The sequence below is a fragment of the Coloeus monedula genome (assembly GCF_965178545.1).
Source record: "Coloeus monedula genome assembly, chromosome: 5".
Taxonomy (NCBI): Eukaryota; Metazoa; Chordata; class Aves; order Passeriformes; family Corvidae; genus Coloeus; species Coloeus monedula.
The window spans coordinates 64,344,783-64,363,785 of record NC_138785.1 but is presented as its reverse complement, the minus strand read 5'-3'; the positions used below and the strand labels follow the sequence as shown (position 1 = coordinate 64,363,785).

The 19,003-nt window shown below is 39.2% G+C and overlaps 1 protein-coding gene across 1 annotated transcript in view; it reads left to right on the top strand.

Annotated features, from left to right (window-relative positions):
• Nucleotides 1-19,003, top strand: part of AFAP1 (actin filament associated protein 1) — a 110,416-nt gene that overhangs the window by 79,612 nt on the left and 11,801 nt on the right. The window contains exons 7-11 of the mRNA XM_082282481.1: nucleotides 5,653-5,745; nucleotides 7,232-7,316; nucleotides 10,522-10,671; nucleotides 13,908-14,119; nucleotides 15,532-15,677. Coding sequence (XP_082138607.1) covers nucleotides 5,653-5,745; nucleotides 7,232-7,316; nucleotides 10,522-10,671; nucleotides 13,908-14,119; nucleotides 15,532-15,677 — 686 coding nt within the window. The remainder of the gene's footprint in view (nucleotides 1-5,652; nucleotides 5,746-7,231; nucleotides 7,317-10,521; nucleotides 10,672-13,907; nucleotides 14,120-15,531; nucleotides 15,678-19,003) is intronic.

Here is a 19,003-nt window from a genome sequence, read left to right as displayed (position 1 = left end):
CAGTTTTACTGAAGAGTAAACTACTGACAGATCTGTTCTCTAGCCAGTTTACATCGGCATAAAATTGAGCTTGTAGCTGTAAACATTGTGTGGCTGCTTTTGCTTTCTATGGGAATTTCCAGCTAGAGATCTACAACACTTCAAACATTGCTTTCTTGGCTTGTGTAATGCTTCCCAAAGAGGTTATTATCTCCATTTTGTAGCTGAGTAGAGTCAAGTGCTGAATGGTCAAGCCTTAAAACTAACTAGAAAAAGTGTGTTTGGGGATGCATACTCAGTACCAGTGATTTCCATGCAGTGTTTTTTAATTTATAAGAAACTTAAAGAATATACTATGACCCAAGACAGTCAGTCCAGGTTCTTTCTCCACTGCCCATCATCACCAGCAACAAAGGCTGTGCAAACTAAATGAAACCTCCCAGGAACTACGCCTCTGTTGTCTCCAACAGATGGTTTGAAATACCTCGGTTCAAGTAAAAGCAAGGTCAGTGAGTTTGCATAAGAGCTATTTAGGGCCTCACCTGCAGAGGGGATGAACCAAACTGCATGTGGGAGTTTTGACTAGTCTGCAGGACTCTGCCAGTGGGCAGAGCCAGAGGATCCCAGCTTGGCTGTGAACCAAAGTGTGTGTGTGTGTGTGTGTGTGTGTGACCGGCACCATGGAAAATACATGACTTAAAAAAACCAGATGTATATGTAAATTAAAAAAACCCAACCAAACCACCCATGAATACAGAACCACAAACATCCTATTTACTTGTTTTCTCAGTAATAATTTTTCTTTGGGTTTCCTGGCTAAAATCAAAAATGCAAGCTGTAGCAGTCAGAGCAGAACACAGGAAGGCTGGGACTTTCACCACTAGATACTATTCCTCCTCTCTACTACTCACACCTTTGGGTGGAAAATTATTTAAATCACACCTAGCCCAGACTTACAGCCCAAAGTGAGATGTGCATCTCCCTACCTCCCAGGCTGGGGATGCAGCTCCCTTGGCACAGGGTACCTCTGCCCTTGGAGCAGCAGTGCCTCCTGCCACCCTCCTCAGCCTCCTTCCTGGGCTCTGTCGGATTCAGTGGCCATATATGGCAATGGACTTCATGGAAATAATGCTGGAGAAATGATATACAGGGGTTGTCTTGGTTGAGTAAGTCAGAAAAGTATTTTTAAGAGGATGTACAGACACTAAATACAGGCTTGCTGACTGCTAGTCTGCCAGAATCTCATCCTCACTTTGCTCACACAAATGGCAGTAAGGCAGAAAGATTAATCTTTTCAGGCTAAGGGATGCCTGAGAATAATGTTTTCCAGTACAGAAGGTACAGGGGGTTTCTTCTTGATAACTGAAGCATAGGCTATGATGGGAATAATTTCTGCCTTTGCTGCCTAGATTTTCCTCTATGTAAACTCCTTGGGGCATTTCTTCTCTGCAAAACACTAAGAGAGTTTTGCTGCTCTCCTAAGGAAGAGGGTATTGACACTAACATATGTTGTATGAAAAAGTCCACAAGAGAGAGAAAGGAGGATTTAGTCATGCCAAAATGACAGAGAGTCCCAAACATTCAGTACTCTTCCAGCAGTGAAAAAGGAGTGTTTCAGGCATGAGAAATACTGACTTACATCTGGAGCCAAACCCTTTTTCCTCTGCTGTGTTGTACTTAAGCAGATTTCAGCTTTGCCGTATTCCTATTTCCAGAGTTAAGTGGCAGAGCCAAAGGATACAGCCCATCCCATTTCTAGCAATTCCGGTATTTGTAAAACATGTGGACAGAGCAGAACAAGTGGGTGGGTGGCTGGATGGATTTCTGGCCTGGTTATGTAAAGTAAAGCAAATGTGCAGTCAGGCTGTCAGCTTTCTGTCTTAAACTCGATCATATTAAAAGTGCTCTGAGCTTCTCATGTGAGTTCCATGAGAATGCAAGATGAAAACATCCCTGTTTTAGGGACAATCTGCAGCTTGAGCTCATCCATGGTATCCACCAGGAGAGAGGTCTGCAAGCTCCTTGAGCATAGGACAACTTTTAGTCCTACTCCTTATCAAGTCCCAAAGAGATCAGCCATAAGGAAGTATCTACAAATGTACTTTTACTCAGGATTTGTTTGGTTTCTGTGTGGCAGGGGCTGGCTGGCAAGCAGCTGGCTTTCTGGTTTTACTACAGAGCCAGTGCTTTTTAGCTGGAGCTTGGAACTTTAAAGTAGCCAGAAGAATCTAATTTACTTTTTCTGACTTTGCATGTATAAAGAATAAATGTAGGGCAAGCATTTTGCCTCCAGTCTTGGTGTGTCTTTTAAAATAAGATACAAGAATTATAGAAATTTGTAGGTGAATGCAGGTAGGAAGTTTTTATAGTAAATGTTAGTGCCTCTGTAGTAAGATAGTTTTAAAGAGAGAAATATTCCAGACACACCATGTGGCAGACATTCCACTGACTTCAGCCATGGCTCGGGGTAGGGAATCTTTCCAGCTTCTACCTGCAAGTATTTCCCCTCTGTACTTTATGTCACCATGCCATACTCTGATATATATCCTGATCCACCTGGGGATTCAAGATCTAAAGCCAGGTCTGATGAGAAGTGGCTGAGGGAGCTGGGGGTGTTTAGCCTGGACAAAAGGAGGTTCAAGGGGGACCTTATCACTCTTTACAACTCCCTGAAAGGAGGTCGTAGCCAGGTGGGGGTCAGTCTCTTCTTGCAGGTTACATGTAACAGGACAAGAGAAGACAGTCTCAAGCTTCACCAGGGGAGGTTTAGATTGGATATTAGGAAAAATTTCTTCACTGAAAGGAAGAGGCTGCCAATGAAAGTGGTGGAGTCAGTCCCTGGAGATATTTAAAAGACTGTGTAGATGTGGCACTTAGGGACATGGGTTAGTGGTGACTTGGCAGTGCTGGGTCAACAGTTGGACTCGATCTTAGGGGTCTTTTCCAACTAAATGATTCTACAATTCTATGAATAAGGAATAATAATACAGTTCAGGTTGCAGAAGCTTTTTCCAGGTCTGCATTTACTGCATTTTCCGCATTTGAAAGTGGCGGTTCTGAAGTCTGCTAATTGTAACATTGTAATGGTAATTGTGGTACTTAAGATTCTTGCAATGGAATAATAAAAGATTATTTTAAACATATTTTAAACATATATAGTTTTGAGGCTATCCAAAGAAGTACAAGGTCTTCAGTTTTCTGATTACATTTGCTCATACATTTTAAATATTGGAATAGATAGTCTATTTATGGTCTCAGTTTGATTTTCCTGGCAGATCACCCTGTGTGTGTGTATATGTAATGTACAAAGGCATTTGTGGTGAGAAAAAGAGAAGTATTTCCTTTCTCTAATGTGTGGGATAATAGATTAAGCTATTAATGGAATATTTGCCATCACAAGGTATTCTCAGTGCAGTCTTCCACATGATGCCATTTTATTAAAAATAACTCATTTGGGGATTCCTGTTTTTTTTCCTTTCTAGTTTTGCAGCTATTGAGATACATTTATTCATATTTTTACACATTTCATTGCAATGGATAAAAGTTTGTTGAACTCCATTCCTCACTCTCACACACTTTTTAATGAAAATAGTGATCTTTTGTTTTCATATGGCTCCAGAAGATGGAACATAGAAAAAAACTGACAAGAACTTTTGAGTCTTGTGATTGAAATTATGCAAGTTGGCAATACTGGTGGAATGTTTTATCCTTAAAATTTTGAGCTAAAGCTATATGCATGTGAAAACCAGATTTATAATGGCGGCCGTCTGCAAACATAATTATAGAGAGTGCATCCAGGCTCAAAGACATTTTATCCTGGTGAGCTGGAGAAGAATGAGTTTTATGCTGTGCATTGAGCACAATTATATTGCACATAGAAGGTGATGAGCAAGTCTTTGCCAGTGAACCTTTTGAACCCACATGAACTGTTGGACCTTGAATATGCATTTACTTCAGATCCCGCCACTAACTCCCTTTTGACAATGTGTCATTTTTTAAATGAAAATTTAATTGCAACCCAATTAAACACTTCAGCTTCTCATTAAATATGTGGGGTACGATAAGAACTGGATTCACTTGAGTGCATGACTTTGCACATACTATTGAGTTAGCACTGCCAAATCATTTCCCTCTGTTCTGTCTGTAACTCCCATTACAATCTTCCTTTGCCAAAATTAACTAACTGTGTGGTGTGAGCAGATGCTGAAAACATAAGCCATTGAATCAGGGTCATGCAGGAGACAGAAATGAATGTTTCCAGAAACTTTACAGTCACATTTCTCTAGGAAGAAAACAGCAGTGTATTTACACCATACAGAGGACCAACGATTGAAAAAAAAAAACAAGACACAAAAAAAATTCTTATGATTTTGGGAAATTCAGGGCTTTGTTTAACACTGAGGTGCAAATGCTCTGTCACAGATATATCTACATTTTCTGTTACAAAGGACACCAAGTGCCATGAAATGCTGGTCTTTTTTCTGGAACAAAATATAGGGAAGGCTAGACAGTCAGGAACGAATGCTGAAGTGTTTTGAGATTCTAGCTCAGAAATAAAAGTGTAGGTTCATTCCCCAGCTTTGGTTAGATTTTTTTTATGTGTCATTGAATGAGTGATTTCATCATTCTTTTGTTCCTGGGTTGTCCCTCTGTAAAATGGGTCTGGTGCTCTTCCTTTCTTTACAGCCCATAATGCCTGTAATTTATGATGTGCTCCTGAGTAGCAGAAGGGTCTTTGTAAACCCATGAACATTTGATTTGTTTTAGCTTCACCCTTAAAGGGAACTTAAGTGCTGGGAAAGGACTGTTTGGTGCCATCCTTTGCTTTTTAATAGTTTCCATATCAAAATTGTTCTGTTTGAAACTCAGCATGAGTTTGGATCGAGAGCATATTCTCATCAGCACAAGCAATTTCAGGCTAATAATGGGCTGGTGGTAACCTCACAAGAGATAAAGACCTTAGCTATGGCCATGGGGAATCATCAAACATCTTTGTTCACTGTGTATTTTGACATTTATAGAGTTTCAGATTTTTAAGTTCTTCAAATTCCCTCGAAATATCAGTAAATTCCTGGTTGAAGATTTTTCTTTAACTTTTTAGGAACAGAAAGTGCCATTTCCATTTTCTACAAACATATTTACAATTAGTTTGACCTTTAAGTTAACATGCAATTATAATAAAAAAATGCCATGAAACACCACTAGGCAGTATTAACTCTGAATCGATCAGCACTTCATTAGTTCTCTGATAGGAAAAAAAGAGCATCTGTGTGGTGTATTATACAAAGCTCTTGTCCATCGTCTTGAGGGACCTTGGATTTAATCCCATTTTTTCACCATTGTAATGAAATCAGTTTGGTGGTGTCTGCTGAGTTCATATTGCAAAATTAGCACATGGAAATCAGCAGTGATATTGGTTTCTTCACTGAGAAGAGCCTCAGAGCTTAGTTTGTCTAGAAACTGAAACCTTCCACCTCTAGACATTATGTCTCCTTCAGGTCATACATGAAATGATTTAGGGAAGGGGCATGGAAAAGTTGTAGTGTCAGCCTGCCTGACACCTGCCAACCTAGTAAATGTGTGATTCTCCTTCCCACCTGCTTTCACATCCATATATAATTTCTCTGATTTGTATTTTATGAATAATTAATAAGTTTTGCCTTGTCTTCTAAGGTTATAAAAGATGTGTGCAGCAACTGTACAGGAGCTGTAGACTCTGATGGGCCATTGTCTAGTTCTCCGGTACATAAAGTGGAGCTGGAAAAGGTAAAATCATCAAAATGATGAATGCAAAATTCCTTATGATTACTCAAATAGACACTGGAGGGCACTGGATGTAAATCCTGGCTGCCTTGTGTTGCTGTTCCAGGCACACAGTCCCTGTATTGTGTTGATTTGTTTGGATATGTGCACACATCCTGCAGAGTTGAGGCTTCTGCCATGTCAGTTTGTTTGGTCATGAACAACCAGCAGGCTGGCTCAGGTCCAGCTTCTCTTCAGCCATAGAAGGGTGCAGATTAATGGGTCTGATACTTGTGCTGAGATGCAGAGATGGTCTCCAACAAATGCAAAGAGCATGCAGGGGTATCACTCTTGGGGAAGAATAGATGAAGATTATACCAAGATTTTAAGGGAAAGTCTCTTATTTTGGGGAATTTAGTCCTTGAGGACCTCCCTGGGCATGCTGAGGTCACTGTTTTGGCAGACCCTTTCAAGCACTCATGTCTCAATAGAGAAACTTGGCTACTCACATATGGTTGTCTTCACTGCCTTGACTCAGCAGGATGTGAGAGCACGAATTGGGAAAGTGAGCAGCTTTGCAGTGAATGATTGGTGCATTACCAGCACCAGTTTAAGCCCCTGCTCTGTTAAGGCATCCGTGTGAGCAAATCTGTCTGCAGCCCCTGCTTAAAAATCCCACTGACAGAGGTTTCAACAACCGACTCCAAATGGCAAGTGTCACCCCTCTGGTGGAAGTGCACCACTGCCAGCAGGATTACGTTGCTTTATCCTGGGAACTGTTCCAGGACAGCCCAGACTTCCTGGTTTCATGGGCAAAAGCTGTTGTATGTTTGCACACACCTGCACAGTAGTGACCAAGTAGCTTACAGAGTTGTAAAAAAGTTTTTTTTCTGAAATACATGCCATGAAAAGGTGTAATTTATCTTGTCATTCATTCCTTTTTGTGATGATCTGCAAATCTTCAGGGCTTTGCCACTTCTGAGTAATGTGGTCACCAAAGCTGTGCTGTCATAAGCTCTATCTGCTTCGTCCCAGACCTCATGCACAACCATTACAGAATACAGTGCTAAAAATTTATTTCAAAAGTCTATTTTTTTGCACATATTGAAAGTACTGAAGCACCTTGTAGGAATGCATTATTTTCTGATAAGTTGTAATTGCATATGCATACATAAGTATTCTTTAAAGATACAGCTTTTACCTTATTCGTATCTTATCCATGTAATTCCTTATTGCAACATTTAGTGTCTAGAAATACATTAAAATATATTGTGAATTATGAATATTTCACTGGTTTTAATACACTTTCAAATATATACTATTTTGTTGTTTCTGTGATTTTCTAAAGTCTCTAAAACTGAACTTTTTACTATCTCCAAATTCTCTTCAAGTGTATGAGAGCTTGAAAGGGTGTTTTATTTCATAGAAAGCATATTTTTAAAGGGACTAATGACACTTATTTGATGAAGGTGCAAACACTGTACGTCAGCTAATCTCTTTGACCCTGCAGAAGCTGTCGTTCGAGAGGCCGAGCTCAGATGGGGAAGGTACTGTGGAAAATGGCATCACTACTGTGTGCAATGGTAAAGAACAAGGTATGTCTGGTGAAAGGAATGTGTGCATAGAGAAAGGAAATACCTCACTTTTATCTTTTCAAAAAAGGCAGTAACTTTTTGAATGGTTTTATTAGATTCAATTTAACTTGAAAACTGAACTATATCAAGAAGGATTCCTTAAATTTTGTCATTTGATGTTATTGTGCAGGTAAAATCAGTATAATTAGTATAACCAAACAGAATATAGAAATTTTTATTTGGCCTTTTCTGTGTTCAAAAGTGCAGTTTTTCAGAACTTTGGCGACCACTACAGGCAAGTAACAGGCTTCTTCGTAACTCTCTAGTGGCAATATAAAGAGTGGTGTAAAGCTTCTAAGCAAAAAATCTATCATTAAATACTAGAAGGAAAGTTTATATATATATCTATATATATTTTATATGTATGTGTATGCACAGATACCTTCATACATAAACTATCATATTACATACGATTATTTACACTAACATAACAAAATATATATAGTCATGCAATATCAGTGAGTTTTTGAGTACATATGTATATTATTTTGCATATGTTATTTTGGAGCCATGCACATTCTGTTGTCCTTATTCACTTACAAAGGTAAATCTGAAATCCAGAGGGAGTTCTGGCTGAGTTATATCTAATACACTCAACACTTATGCTCTCTTCCCCATCCCCTGCCTTCCTCCACAAAGCAGAAGAAATTCTTTGGCTTCCTTAACTTGCCATGTAGCAGTGGTGTGGCTTAGATAAGACATTTTTCTGCTGCTGTTAAATGAAGGGTAATGTGAGCTGCAGTGAGCACAATGTCAATACTGGCCTTGGTGCCAGTGCTGTCTCTCCTTTTGACTGACTCATTTCCCTTATCTTCTCTCTGGTTCATTTTCCAGCATTTCCTGGCTATACAGATCTCTGACATACCCAATGGTGTGGGACAATGTCAGGGTTTGTGGTTTTCGGAAAGCCATGGTACATTTTTAGATTTCACATTTTAAAATCTTCTATTAAGATTTCATAAACTCTGAAACCTGTGGAGAATCATCTGTGACCCAAAACCTGTGTTGATCACGATATCCAGAAGTACCTGGTGGCTCAGGTACCCCGCAGAAGGTGTGATGATGCAGCTGGAAAAGCAGCCCAGCTTACGTGCCTCAAGGAGGGTCATTTCAAATACCAGGGGCTTTTGAAAATTGACCTTCGGTACATAGTAGTAAAAATAGTAGGTGTTAATGACTGCAAGAAGACTGAAATGTCCTTGATGAAGTAATGCTATGCATTTTTAAAATAATGGATAGGAAGCATTTAAGAGAGTACATGGGAAGGGAGGCTTCAGAGAATGGTCATCTCCAGCTGGCACTGACTGCCAGCCTCTGCTCTGCTCTTACCAGCTGCTTGCTTTGCTATGGGGAGGGAAATGAGAATAAAAGGCTTTTGTGAAAAAAATCACTGGCAATTGGGCAATCAGTATATTCTTTAGATTCAAAAAGATTAAGTGATGAAGACCTTATTTCTGCTGCCTCTCAGTTCTGCAGGAAAAAAACCAGCAATGTGGTGGGAAGACAGGACAGAAAAACAAACACTAAAATGGGCTTATTCCACAGTCTGTTCATGCTCATGGGAATGATTTCTCTGGGCTTCTGTCTCACAGAAATGAGATTTTCTCAGTCTCCGGCTTTTTTAGTGTTTTTCATCTTCTGCCCCTCAAGAGCTACAGTTGGCCTTTGGCTGCTTCTGTGTGGGATAGAAACCCATTTGAGGGCAGGTGCTGTGCCCCTCAGGCAGGGATCTGTGAGCAGATTGGATGGGTGGCCTTCCTCCCTCCAGCGAGGAAGCCTGTTGCATGTTTGGAGAGCACAGTATAAGTTGTGGACATCCTTCCCTTGAAAAAGATAATTAGACCTGGATGTGTTGGAGTTGGCTTGGGGGCAGCTATTGGCACTTGCAGAGCTGCCTTTCCCCCTCAGCACTGGCAGATTTGTACAGTCTTGGCTACAGATACAATTTCTAAATAATGTTCCATGATTGCTAACAATTAAGCTAAATATGATAAATTATCCCATGGTGAGTCCCAAACTGCTTCTCTATTTTCCGTGCATTCTTCTTCCCAGCTCATCAGTTCATACAGTCATTTCTCATATGAATGTTTTGTCCATTTTTTTCCTCAGTTTGTGCAAGTCCATAACCACTAAGTGTTCCCTGTTGCAAAAGGAATTGATACGTCAGGGATAAAGATAGAGCAGCTCAGTTAGTAACTATTTTAAATGTATTGTTCATCAAAATCAAATATCAGGGCCAGTTGATGGAAATTTTTGCTGCCCTGTCAGTTGGCAAAGACTTCTTCCTCTGTTGCCAGAATCCAGTTTAGAGCACTGAATGCAATTTCTGAAGTTTGTGTTGTTTGTTCTGTTTTGCAAATAAAAGGCCTGTTTTTTTCTGAATCTGTTCAATCTTAGAAACTCTTTTTTCAAAAAAAAAGTGTTAGGATTTTAATCAGGTAGGCACTTTAAAAAACTATATTCATAGTCCTTGTCATATTTCATTCAACAGCTGAACATGCCTCAGTTCTCAGGGTTGTAATACTACTAGTATCAAATGAAGTTAGTGGAAGCATAATCTGGATTTTAGCAAAATACCTCTTTTCAGCAGCTTTTTCTTTCCGATGGTCACAGAAATGGCCAACTTACAGCCATCAAATATTCATACTGATGCCACTAATTTCTTAGTAATTAATTCATAAGTCTTGTCTAAAATATCCCTTAACCTAATTGTACATAGCAGAAGTATTTTTGCTAAGCAAGCATATTCTGTCTCTTTTGTGTACTTAATTATTGAAGTATTTTGAGAGAAATGTTCAGGAACGTTGAAGAAAACAGTGAAGAAATGTCTGACTGGATTTTTATTGCTGTGTATATGAGCTAAATTTATATGCAGGTACTTCAGTCAGACTGATAAATTAAGTGATGACTGCGGTGGAAAGAGACTTGAAGCTTGATTAGATTAAATAAATTTGCAAGCTTGATTTTTATTCAAAAAGCCATGATTTTTATAACGCAGAGGTTATTAGAGAGGGCATATGATATTTGCCTCATTGAACTCTGCAACTTTTGTACAAATGTTTGTCTTGCACAGTATATTTTTGTCTGAACTTCTGTTTTTATTCAGGTTCTCTCTATTGGTTGGTATACACACACTACTAAATACACACTTCTGCTTTCTTAATAGTGAAGAGGAAAAAAAGTTCAAAAACGGAAGCCAAGGGCACTGTGACTAAAGTAACAGGGAAAAAAATAACGAAGATCATTGGTTTAGGGAAGAAAAAGCCATCAACAGATGAACAGACCTCATCAGCTGAAGAAGATGTTCCAACATGTGGTAAGTGACTTTTCTCCTTGAGTGTTCCGTCTGGATTGCTATTAAAACTTTATAGCATTCTAGCCTAGGAATTTGTCTAAAATTGCTTTTACTTCAATAATTCCTCCCCCAATATCAGAAGGATGGATCCAGACTGCAAGAGGAGTAATCAAGAGTTTGTCATTTGCAAATAGACTAAAATAATTCGACTTTTTAAATAAAATGGTAACACAGGCTCAGGTATCACTGCTCTATGCAGAAGTGAGGAGGAAGAGAAGTGTGAACAAGATGCATAAAGAAACGAGCTGTTCTCAAACAAATGGTTATAAAATTAATATAGGCTGAACTATGAAATAAATTCAGGCTACAAAGTAGAAGAAGGTTCTTGGAACGTGATCAGGTCTTTTGTAGTAGATTGTGGTTAAGGTTTCATGGAATAGCAGACAGCAGTCAACTGGATCTCAACAAAAGTGATTTGAGTTTAATTATGGGTTCCTAAAGGGATACATATTGGACAAAATGAAGTAACAAATCTCTAGTAAGCTATTTTAACTCTTAATTTTGATCATTCCATATGATGGCTATAGTGCTTGGCTGCACCAAGGAAGTGTATAAAAAGGCATGCAGAAAATATTTGGGTTTTGTATCTTAGCTCTTAGGATTTGCTCACAGGTTGAGACTTTGTGCAATGCACTTAGCTGATGTCCTCACAGCTCTGCTATTTTAAAACAGTTCAATATACTTACATCTCCAACTTGTCTTTTGGTGCTCCAGTATTAAGTAACACTTCCATACGTGAATAAGATTGAACCCACCCTTCGCCCAATCCCTTAAAAAAGCCGAGTTCCTTAGAAAGCTTTGAAGCAGTTGCACCAGATTCCGAGTTTGGATTTGACTTTTTAATTGACTAGGAAAACTTAGGGAAACCCAGAAGTCTGTGATTAGGGAGTAGTTGACAGAACTCATAGGATCATGAAGTGTGATAGATGCCTGCCTGAGGTGATGGAAGCAGATCCATGGACCACCAGAGAGAACTTCATAGATCACAGGTGGCTTTAAAGCCACACTTTAGGAATCATTCACATAAGCAAACTTTGATTAAATAAGTGTATGTGTATGTGTCTATACATCAGCTAAGTACAGATGTGATTTATTGACCAAAAGAACAGCTGGGAAAAGCTGTGTCCAGCTAGCATTGTCCAAAGCATGTGGCCTCCATAAGGGCTCAAACTTCCGGGCGCTCATACTCCACTGATTACTCCATACAATATGGGAAGTCAACCACAGCTGTACAATCTAATTCCTCATATTTCTAGCATTAGTTTGGATATGGACATAAATACAGATACAGCCATTACTATTTGCCTGCATTTGGCTCTACTCAACACCACTTGCAGATTTTAAAGGAAAATATATAAATGTCTAGGCTTTGGTCATTGCAGGAAATCTTTGCAGAAGCAGTTTCTCACCACCAGAAATTTGGCTCAGTTCAGTGCCCTCTGGGAGGCTGCTCCATAGTTGAAGGTTTTTACACTTTAGAAGCCTCTACCTCCCATGAACGAAGAGGAGATACCAGCAGGGCTGCAAGTGTCACCCAGCTAGAGTGGAAACTAAAACCCACCTGTGCTTGGAGTCATGGCAAAGCTCTTCCCTACAACATCACTGGTCCTAAACTGCCTGGACTGAGCTGCAGTGGTAATGCCCTGAAGGGGAACTCACTCGAGGCATTTTGGTCATGTCAGGTTGTGAAGGTTTAAGTAGAGATATGTGGAGGGAGAAGTGGGATCCTGCGTAGTTCGACTCTGAAGCAGAAAATTCTGGAAGAGCTTTTCTGAGAGGTGCACTGGGAGCAGAGGGGAAAAACTGTCTGAAGTAAAGGACTCTCACTCCAAAACAAGTTATATCTGGCTTGCATGGGAAGTTTTTTTCATTTCTAGGGATTGTAATGTAATGCACAGTGATACAGGGTTTTGTTACAGGAGGAGGGAGAAGAGCTGAAGAGTGTGATTATCACAAGGAGCCAAAAGCAGAGGATTAAGCACATCCTCATTTTTTATAGCACCTTCCAAGATGTGCACAATTCTGATCTTCTACATCCTGTTGGATCACACTCTGACATTGGAGCCATAATGTTGGAAGGAAAACCCAGAAAAATGAATAATAAGTCATAGTTTTAATGAAAACCAAAGACAGATCTCTCCAACAGGATTAAATGAAAATCATGTCTGAGATAGAAGACAGTTTTTTAACCTCACTTCTGGCTTTTGCAAGATATCATTTCGTTCCCTCATCATAGCCTGTTTGGAAGCAGCAACATGCTGAAGTCATGTACTGTTTGTAACATGGAAGCAAAAAGTAAAAGGTTTTGGGTTGGGTGTTTTTTTCAATTCCCAAACTGTACTGAGGCAGGAAAAATGGGCATTGCTTTGATTGTAAGGTTTGAGTCTGGAATGATTGTTCCTCTGGTGCAGAGAAGGAAAACCACAAAACACTGCATGGTTAATCATGTTATATGCCTAGGCACTATATCGATATAGAGCATGGTAAGAAAAGTGGGTGGGTTTAAAAGACAATCTGTTAGTGGCTTTTTAATATGTAAGGTACTGTATCATATTTGCTTCTTGGATTTTAAAAATTCTTGTTTTTATTTGGATAGGTAACAAAGGTTGCCTTCTTTTCAGTCTGGTTTACAAGTGTTGCAAACCAGATGTGCATTCTTCTTTCTAAGTGACATTACAACATAGAGCATCAAAACTTAGTAGGTCTTTTAAACACTGCTTTTGGATGTTACAGAAGATATTTCAATACCTAATTAATATTAATATGAGCTGTGATTTTCCCAGAAAAATTTGGTCAGCCACAGTTATCAGTCATTACCCACAGAGAGGCAGAGTGAGCACATTAGCTGTGTATGTACTGGGTTTTTTCAGTGTCCCTCTCCCATTCTTACTGAAGTCCTGGGGACCTGTGTGCTCCTGCATGTCCAGCTGCTGCAGGGACTGACACAGAACAGCCATTTGCACATGAGCTGGATCACATATTTATATACTTTTTCTAGGTTATTGGCACGGTGAAAGTTTTCATTAGAAGAAGTGGGACAGGGTCATTTACTTGTCTTCCTAAAATCCATCTGGACTTTCTATTAGAAGAGGAACAAGTTATGTAAGGGCTAGCATTACACTGAGAAGTAAATTTCTTTTTTTTTCATTTTCAGAAGAAGTCAGGAATAAAATATCTCACATTTCATTTTATTGCAGGATATCTCAACGTGCTCTCTAATAACCGCTGGCGTGAGCGCTGGTGCAGAGTGAAGGACAATAAACTCATTTTCCACAAGGACAGGACAGATCTGAAGACACACATTGTTTCTATCCCTCTCCGTGGCTGTGAAGTCATCTTGGGACTGGATTCGAAGCACCCCCTGACCTTCCGCCTGCTCCGGAATGGGCAGGAGGTCGCTGTGCTTGAGGTACAATAGCTGTGACTTGTAGGAACTCCCACAAGCTGACTTAGAGAAGCACTTGCATACAACCTCTGTCTGTCCATTAAAAAAAAAAAAAAAAATCTTTGGAATAATATTATTGCAGAGCTGAAAAATATTGGAAGGAGAAAATAAATATTAAATATTGTAGACAAAGAAAGAACTGAGATTAAATGTAGTTCAGAAATCTTCTCAGTAAAATACTTTTCTCTGCACTGATGTTCATCTTGCCTTGGTATTAAAATATCCCTGTTCCTTCTCTTCTGTATCAGTGATATAAGTACTTTGGGTAAATAACTTTGCAATAATTAAATAATGGATTACTGTAGATGGGAGCTCTAAAACTCTTAACTTTCATTTGTCTTCTATTTATGTGAACTCCTTTTGCTCAGTCTGTGTCTGTATTAATACAGTTGTGCATTTAAGAAAATGCAGTGTGCCAGCAGTCTGGTGTTCTCTTGACACTCCTCACAGGCACACATCTTCCTCTGTGTTAGGTGGGTCAGGATATTCATCATATTAATTTATTCATCGTATTTTAAAACCTTAAATGAGAAGACACTTAAAGCCAACTATAATGAGGATATAGCAGGAGACAACCTTTTGCTTTCAGTGGCAGGACAGGCACTTTGACTGCTTTGGGTTTCTGACTACAGGTTGTGTCTCCTGTCCTTGTAACCATACCTGTTATATGATAGCAGTTCAAAGAACTGGAAAATCCAGAAAAAATATCAAAGAACTGTGAAAAACAGTGAAATAAAAATAAGAAATTTAGAAACTGCTAAATTTGTTAATGACAAATTGTTTTCTTTCCCCTGCTACTTTTATCCATTATTTGTTTTGCTACTTGTCACTTTTGAATTGGTGACTTGAAGCAATTATTAATGCTTTTACTTGTGTCATGAGGAAAATGAATACCATCATCTAGACAAATTTAGTAAAATTTTTCAAAAAGTAATGTTAAAATCTCCTCACTATTTCATTCCCTCTTCCCTCTTGTTTCTGTTTAGCAGTAACACTTTCTTCTCAGGAGTCATGCTTTCTAAAAATCCCCCAGCCTAACATAGGAAAATAATTATGTTAAAGCTTTCAATATTCTGAAGTCTAAAACAAGCATTGCTTGAATCTAAATCCACTAGCCTTAAACAATTATTTTTTCTCCTTTTTGTGGATTGCCCACTTTGTGTTACATCATAACTGATGAACACATAGCTTACTTAAAGTGCCCTCCTTCTAGCAAAGCAGATTTAATATGAAATCCTGGGGTTTTTAGGAGTTCAGCAGAGTGAAACCAGAGCCTCTTGTACAATGTGGTAGCAATTTGTCAACCAAGAAGAATGCATGTTTTTGCAAAAATGCTCAGCCCAGTGGCAGAGCAAAGACCTGACCTCTCCTTGCAGGCCTCCTCCTCTGAAGACATGGGCAGATGGATAGGAATTTTACTGGCAGAAACGGGGTCTTCAACAGATCCTGGAGCTCTGCACTACGACTACATCGACGTGGAAATGACGGCAAGCGTGATCCAGGCTGCGAAACAGACCTTCTGGTGAGAGGCGTTCAGCTACCCGGCCGTTTCCAGTGCTCTGAGAATTTATATCCATATATTAGCTCCACTGCCATCACAGCTTATCTGCCTCCCCCTTTGCCAGATATTGAACTCCTGAAGTGTTTCAGCATTGCAGCATGTTAGATGTGTTCATGATTATTGTGCTGGAATCCTGCTAAGTTCTTTTAAAAGATGCAAGGCACTATGCAACTTTACTCAAATCTTTACCAATTTTTTCAGTAAGTGCCCTTACCAAATGCTATATTTTAATCTTTTATTTTGCTTAAAATCTTAGAACCATCCCTAGAAGAGAACAAATATTCTGAAATATGCAGCTATGTAATTCACATTTATTGGCTGCATTTGCTGTACATATAGGGAAATATACAGCATATTATTGATCAATATATGCTGCACACTCACAGTGTATAGCAAATATAAATCTTGCATAGACACATAATCAGTGTTTCCTTCTCAAGTTCTGATTAATTAAAAATTTTATCAAGCTGACCTCAGTCCAGTTAATTTCTGGTGTTTAATACAGGAGGTGGAAATTGGGAAAGGTGTCTCGAGGGTGCAGCATGGAAGCTGCTTAAATTGCAAATCAGTACAGTGAATTCCCCATTACTGATCCTGTGCTAAAAGGAGTAATGCATAGTTAGCATATACAGTGATTTACATGTTCAAATCATTTTAGGCATTAAATAAGTCTTTGTTGGGAAAAGACCATCATTTTTCCTTGGTTAGATGAGTTTTTTAGAAATGGGAGTGAAGAAACAGTTAGGACAGGGGGGTTGCCCTGCTGCAGTTGTTCCCTGCAGTCAGAAAGTGGGTGGCCTAAGAAGACAGCTGGCAAAGGCATCCTCCCTCGTCCCACTGCAAGATGACACTCCCCAGACTAATTTGGAATTTGTGTGACTTAATACATTAGAGAATCACACTCCATCTGCCCATCATGACTTTAAACAAATAGAAAATGAAGAAAAAAAAAAAAGAAAAAAGTTTTGGAGTTTTCCAGAAGAAGATCCTAGTGCCATTAGCTAGGTGCCAAGAGAAGTTAACACGGGAAAATGCCCAGCTTCAATCAGAGTCTGGTTTGAATGACTTCTGATAGAAATCAAAGTGGTTCAGTGTTACCACAAGCCCAGTTTTGTGAAAACCAAATTTTGATAGAATTAAAATGCACTTAGCATGCAGACTTACGTTAATATTTGTTTAAAAGTTAATAGGGCTCAAAAGGTTTATCCTGTGTTGACATATATTTTTGCTTCAGTCAGTATCTAGCAATAACCACGTTTAAGAGAAATAGAGTGGTAACCTTTTCCCCCTGAATTCTGCGTGGCTTTCCTTCTCTGCACAAATGTGGTACTAATTGGAGCCAAGTGAACAAACATATGCAACTAGACCACATGTTAGAAAGGAACATCAAGCAACTTGCAAAATAGCAGAATTTCCCTGTTAAGAAATAGTTAAAATTCATTGGGTGTCTTTAAGAGCCTGTAAGGGCTTGCTGATAAGCAACAGAGTAGCTGTCTGCTGATTTTCAGCTACTGCTAGAAAATGAGGAGAAATTACAATGATACTTAAATGTTAATGAAATACTACATTTGCCCTTTATAGAATGAATATCACTATTCCAAATTAGATGCAGCTATCATTAAAGCTTAGCTTGTCACTCAGTCACTTTAGATTATTGGTTATTCACTTCCTAAGATTGATGCTTTTCAAAACTATCGGCTCCTCATTAATAGCCCCATCCATTTCCTTCGTCTAAATCATTAGGTATCTAGGAAAAGCTGAAGTGCTTCCAGGGAAGTTTCTCCATTTTCCTTCTGGCAATTTCCAAATACAATTAACTTGCGTGGATGCATCTGAAAACATGATTTATGAGGATTACTGAAATAATGATTATGAATTGTTTCTAGCTACTTAGATAAATCTTACCTTCCTTTGGTGGTGGAAATAGTTACTACAGGTGCATGAGATGCCACTAATGAATATCCCAGCTTTCAGACATGGTTATTGTGTATCACTGTAATTGGAGCCTCTTAACTAGAAAAAATACAGCAACTCCAAACACAGTTCTTCAGGCCAACCAGAAACACTTGAGCAATGCTCTTCCTTAAGAACAGTAAACAAATGCAGACCTTTAATAATGTCTAGTAAGGTATGAGTTACGATAAAGTTGAAAACATTTTTATCATGGAATTTTCCTTGGGTTTTTTGAGGTTAGTTTGTTTGAAGTAAGAAAAGCTTCTCTCTAATGGTTTTTCCACCCCTCACACTGCCCTGAAAGGTTCACACTGAGCTGGGCAGGTTCATCCCTCCTGTGAGCCCAGGTCTCCCGTGGCTCAGGTGAGCCTCAGTTCTCCCTCTTGAATGAGAAATTCAATGGACTCCGTGTTATTCCAAAGCCAAAAGAAAGCAACTGTTGAAACCACAGCATTCCTGAGCTGCTGCCAGTGCTACAGAAGACCCTCTCTGCTTTAGCAGTGCTTTATCATATTTTATGAATGTCAGCACAGACTCTGAATAGTGCCATTGTTTGGGATGGAAAACATGTTTTCCCATTCACGTACACCTGAAACTATAGGAAAGGAATTATTTGGGATCTCACTCTATACCTTATTCAATTCCAGCAGTTGCTACAAAGGAAAACTCACCCTCGGGGTCATTATTGCTGTCAGGCATGACTCTGCTTTTTTCTGCATTGTTAGATCTTTGCAAACCTGATGTAGTTCTTGATGTGTTGTGCAGAATTCCAGTAAAACAAGCAACAGTGTTGATTGGGACAGGATAAAGGGAAAGTAATTAAAATATATTATATATATGTATATCCCTTTTGAAATTTCCAGAGGACTCAGGTCCACCATGTGTAACAGAGCAAGAATGAGCATATAGAGTATTTGCATGCACAGTTACCCAGAGGGAGTTGGGAAGCATAGTGCCATAGCCAGCCAAAAGTTCTGATATAGAAAAGAAAAATTCCCAGGTTTTGAGGAAGTAATTATTCAGGAAATTTTGATAGATGTAAGTTAGATTTCATTGAAATTACATGGGTTTTTTTCAAATTTTTGCTGGATTTGATTCTTGGTTCTCTCATTTCCTAAGTTTGCATCCCCCTGAGCATACATGCACACAGAAACACCTGCTTCTCCTCAGTGCAGACAAGGGAGTGTTTCTGGGACCCTGGCAGGCTGGTGTATAACAGAGATCAGCAGGTTCCCATGTAAACATGCCACTGAGCAGTTACAGCTGTTGCCCTCCTGGCCTTCAGGCAGTCGTATCCCCACTGTAAGAATGGAGAACAGGAACATATGTTGTGT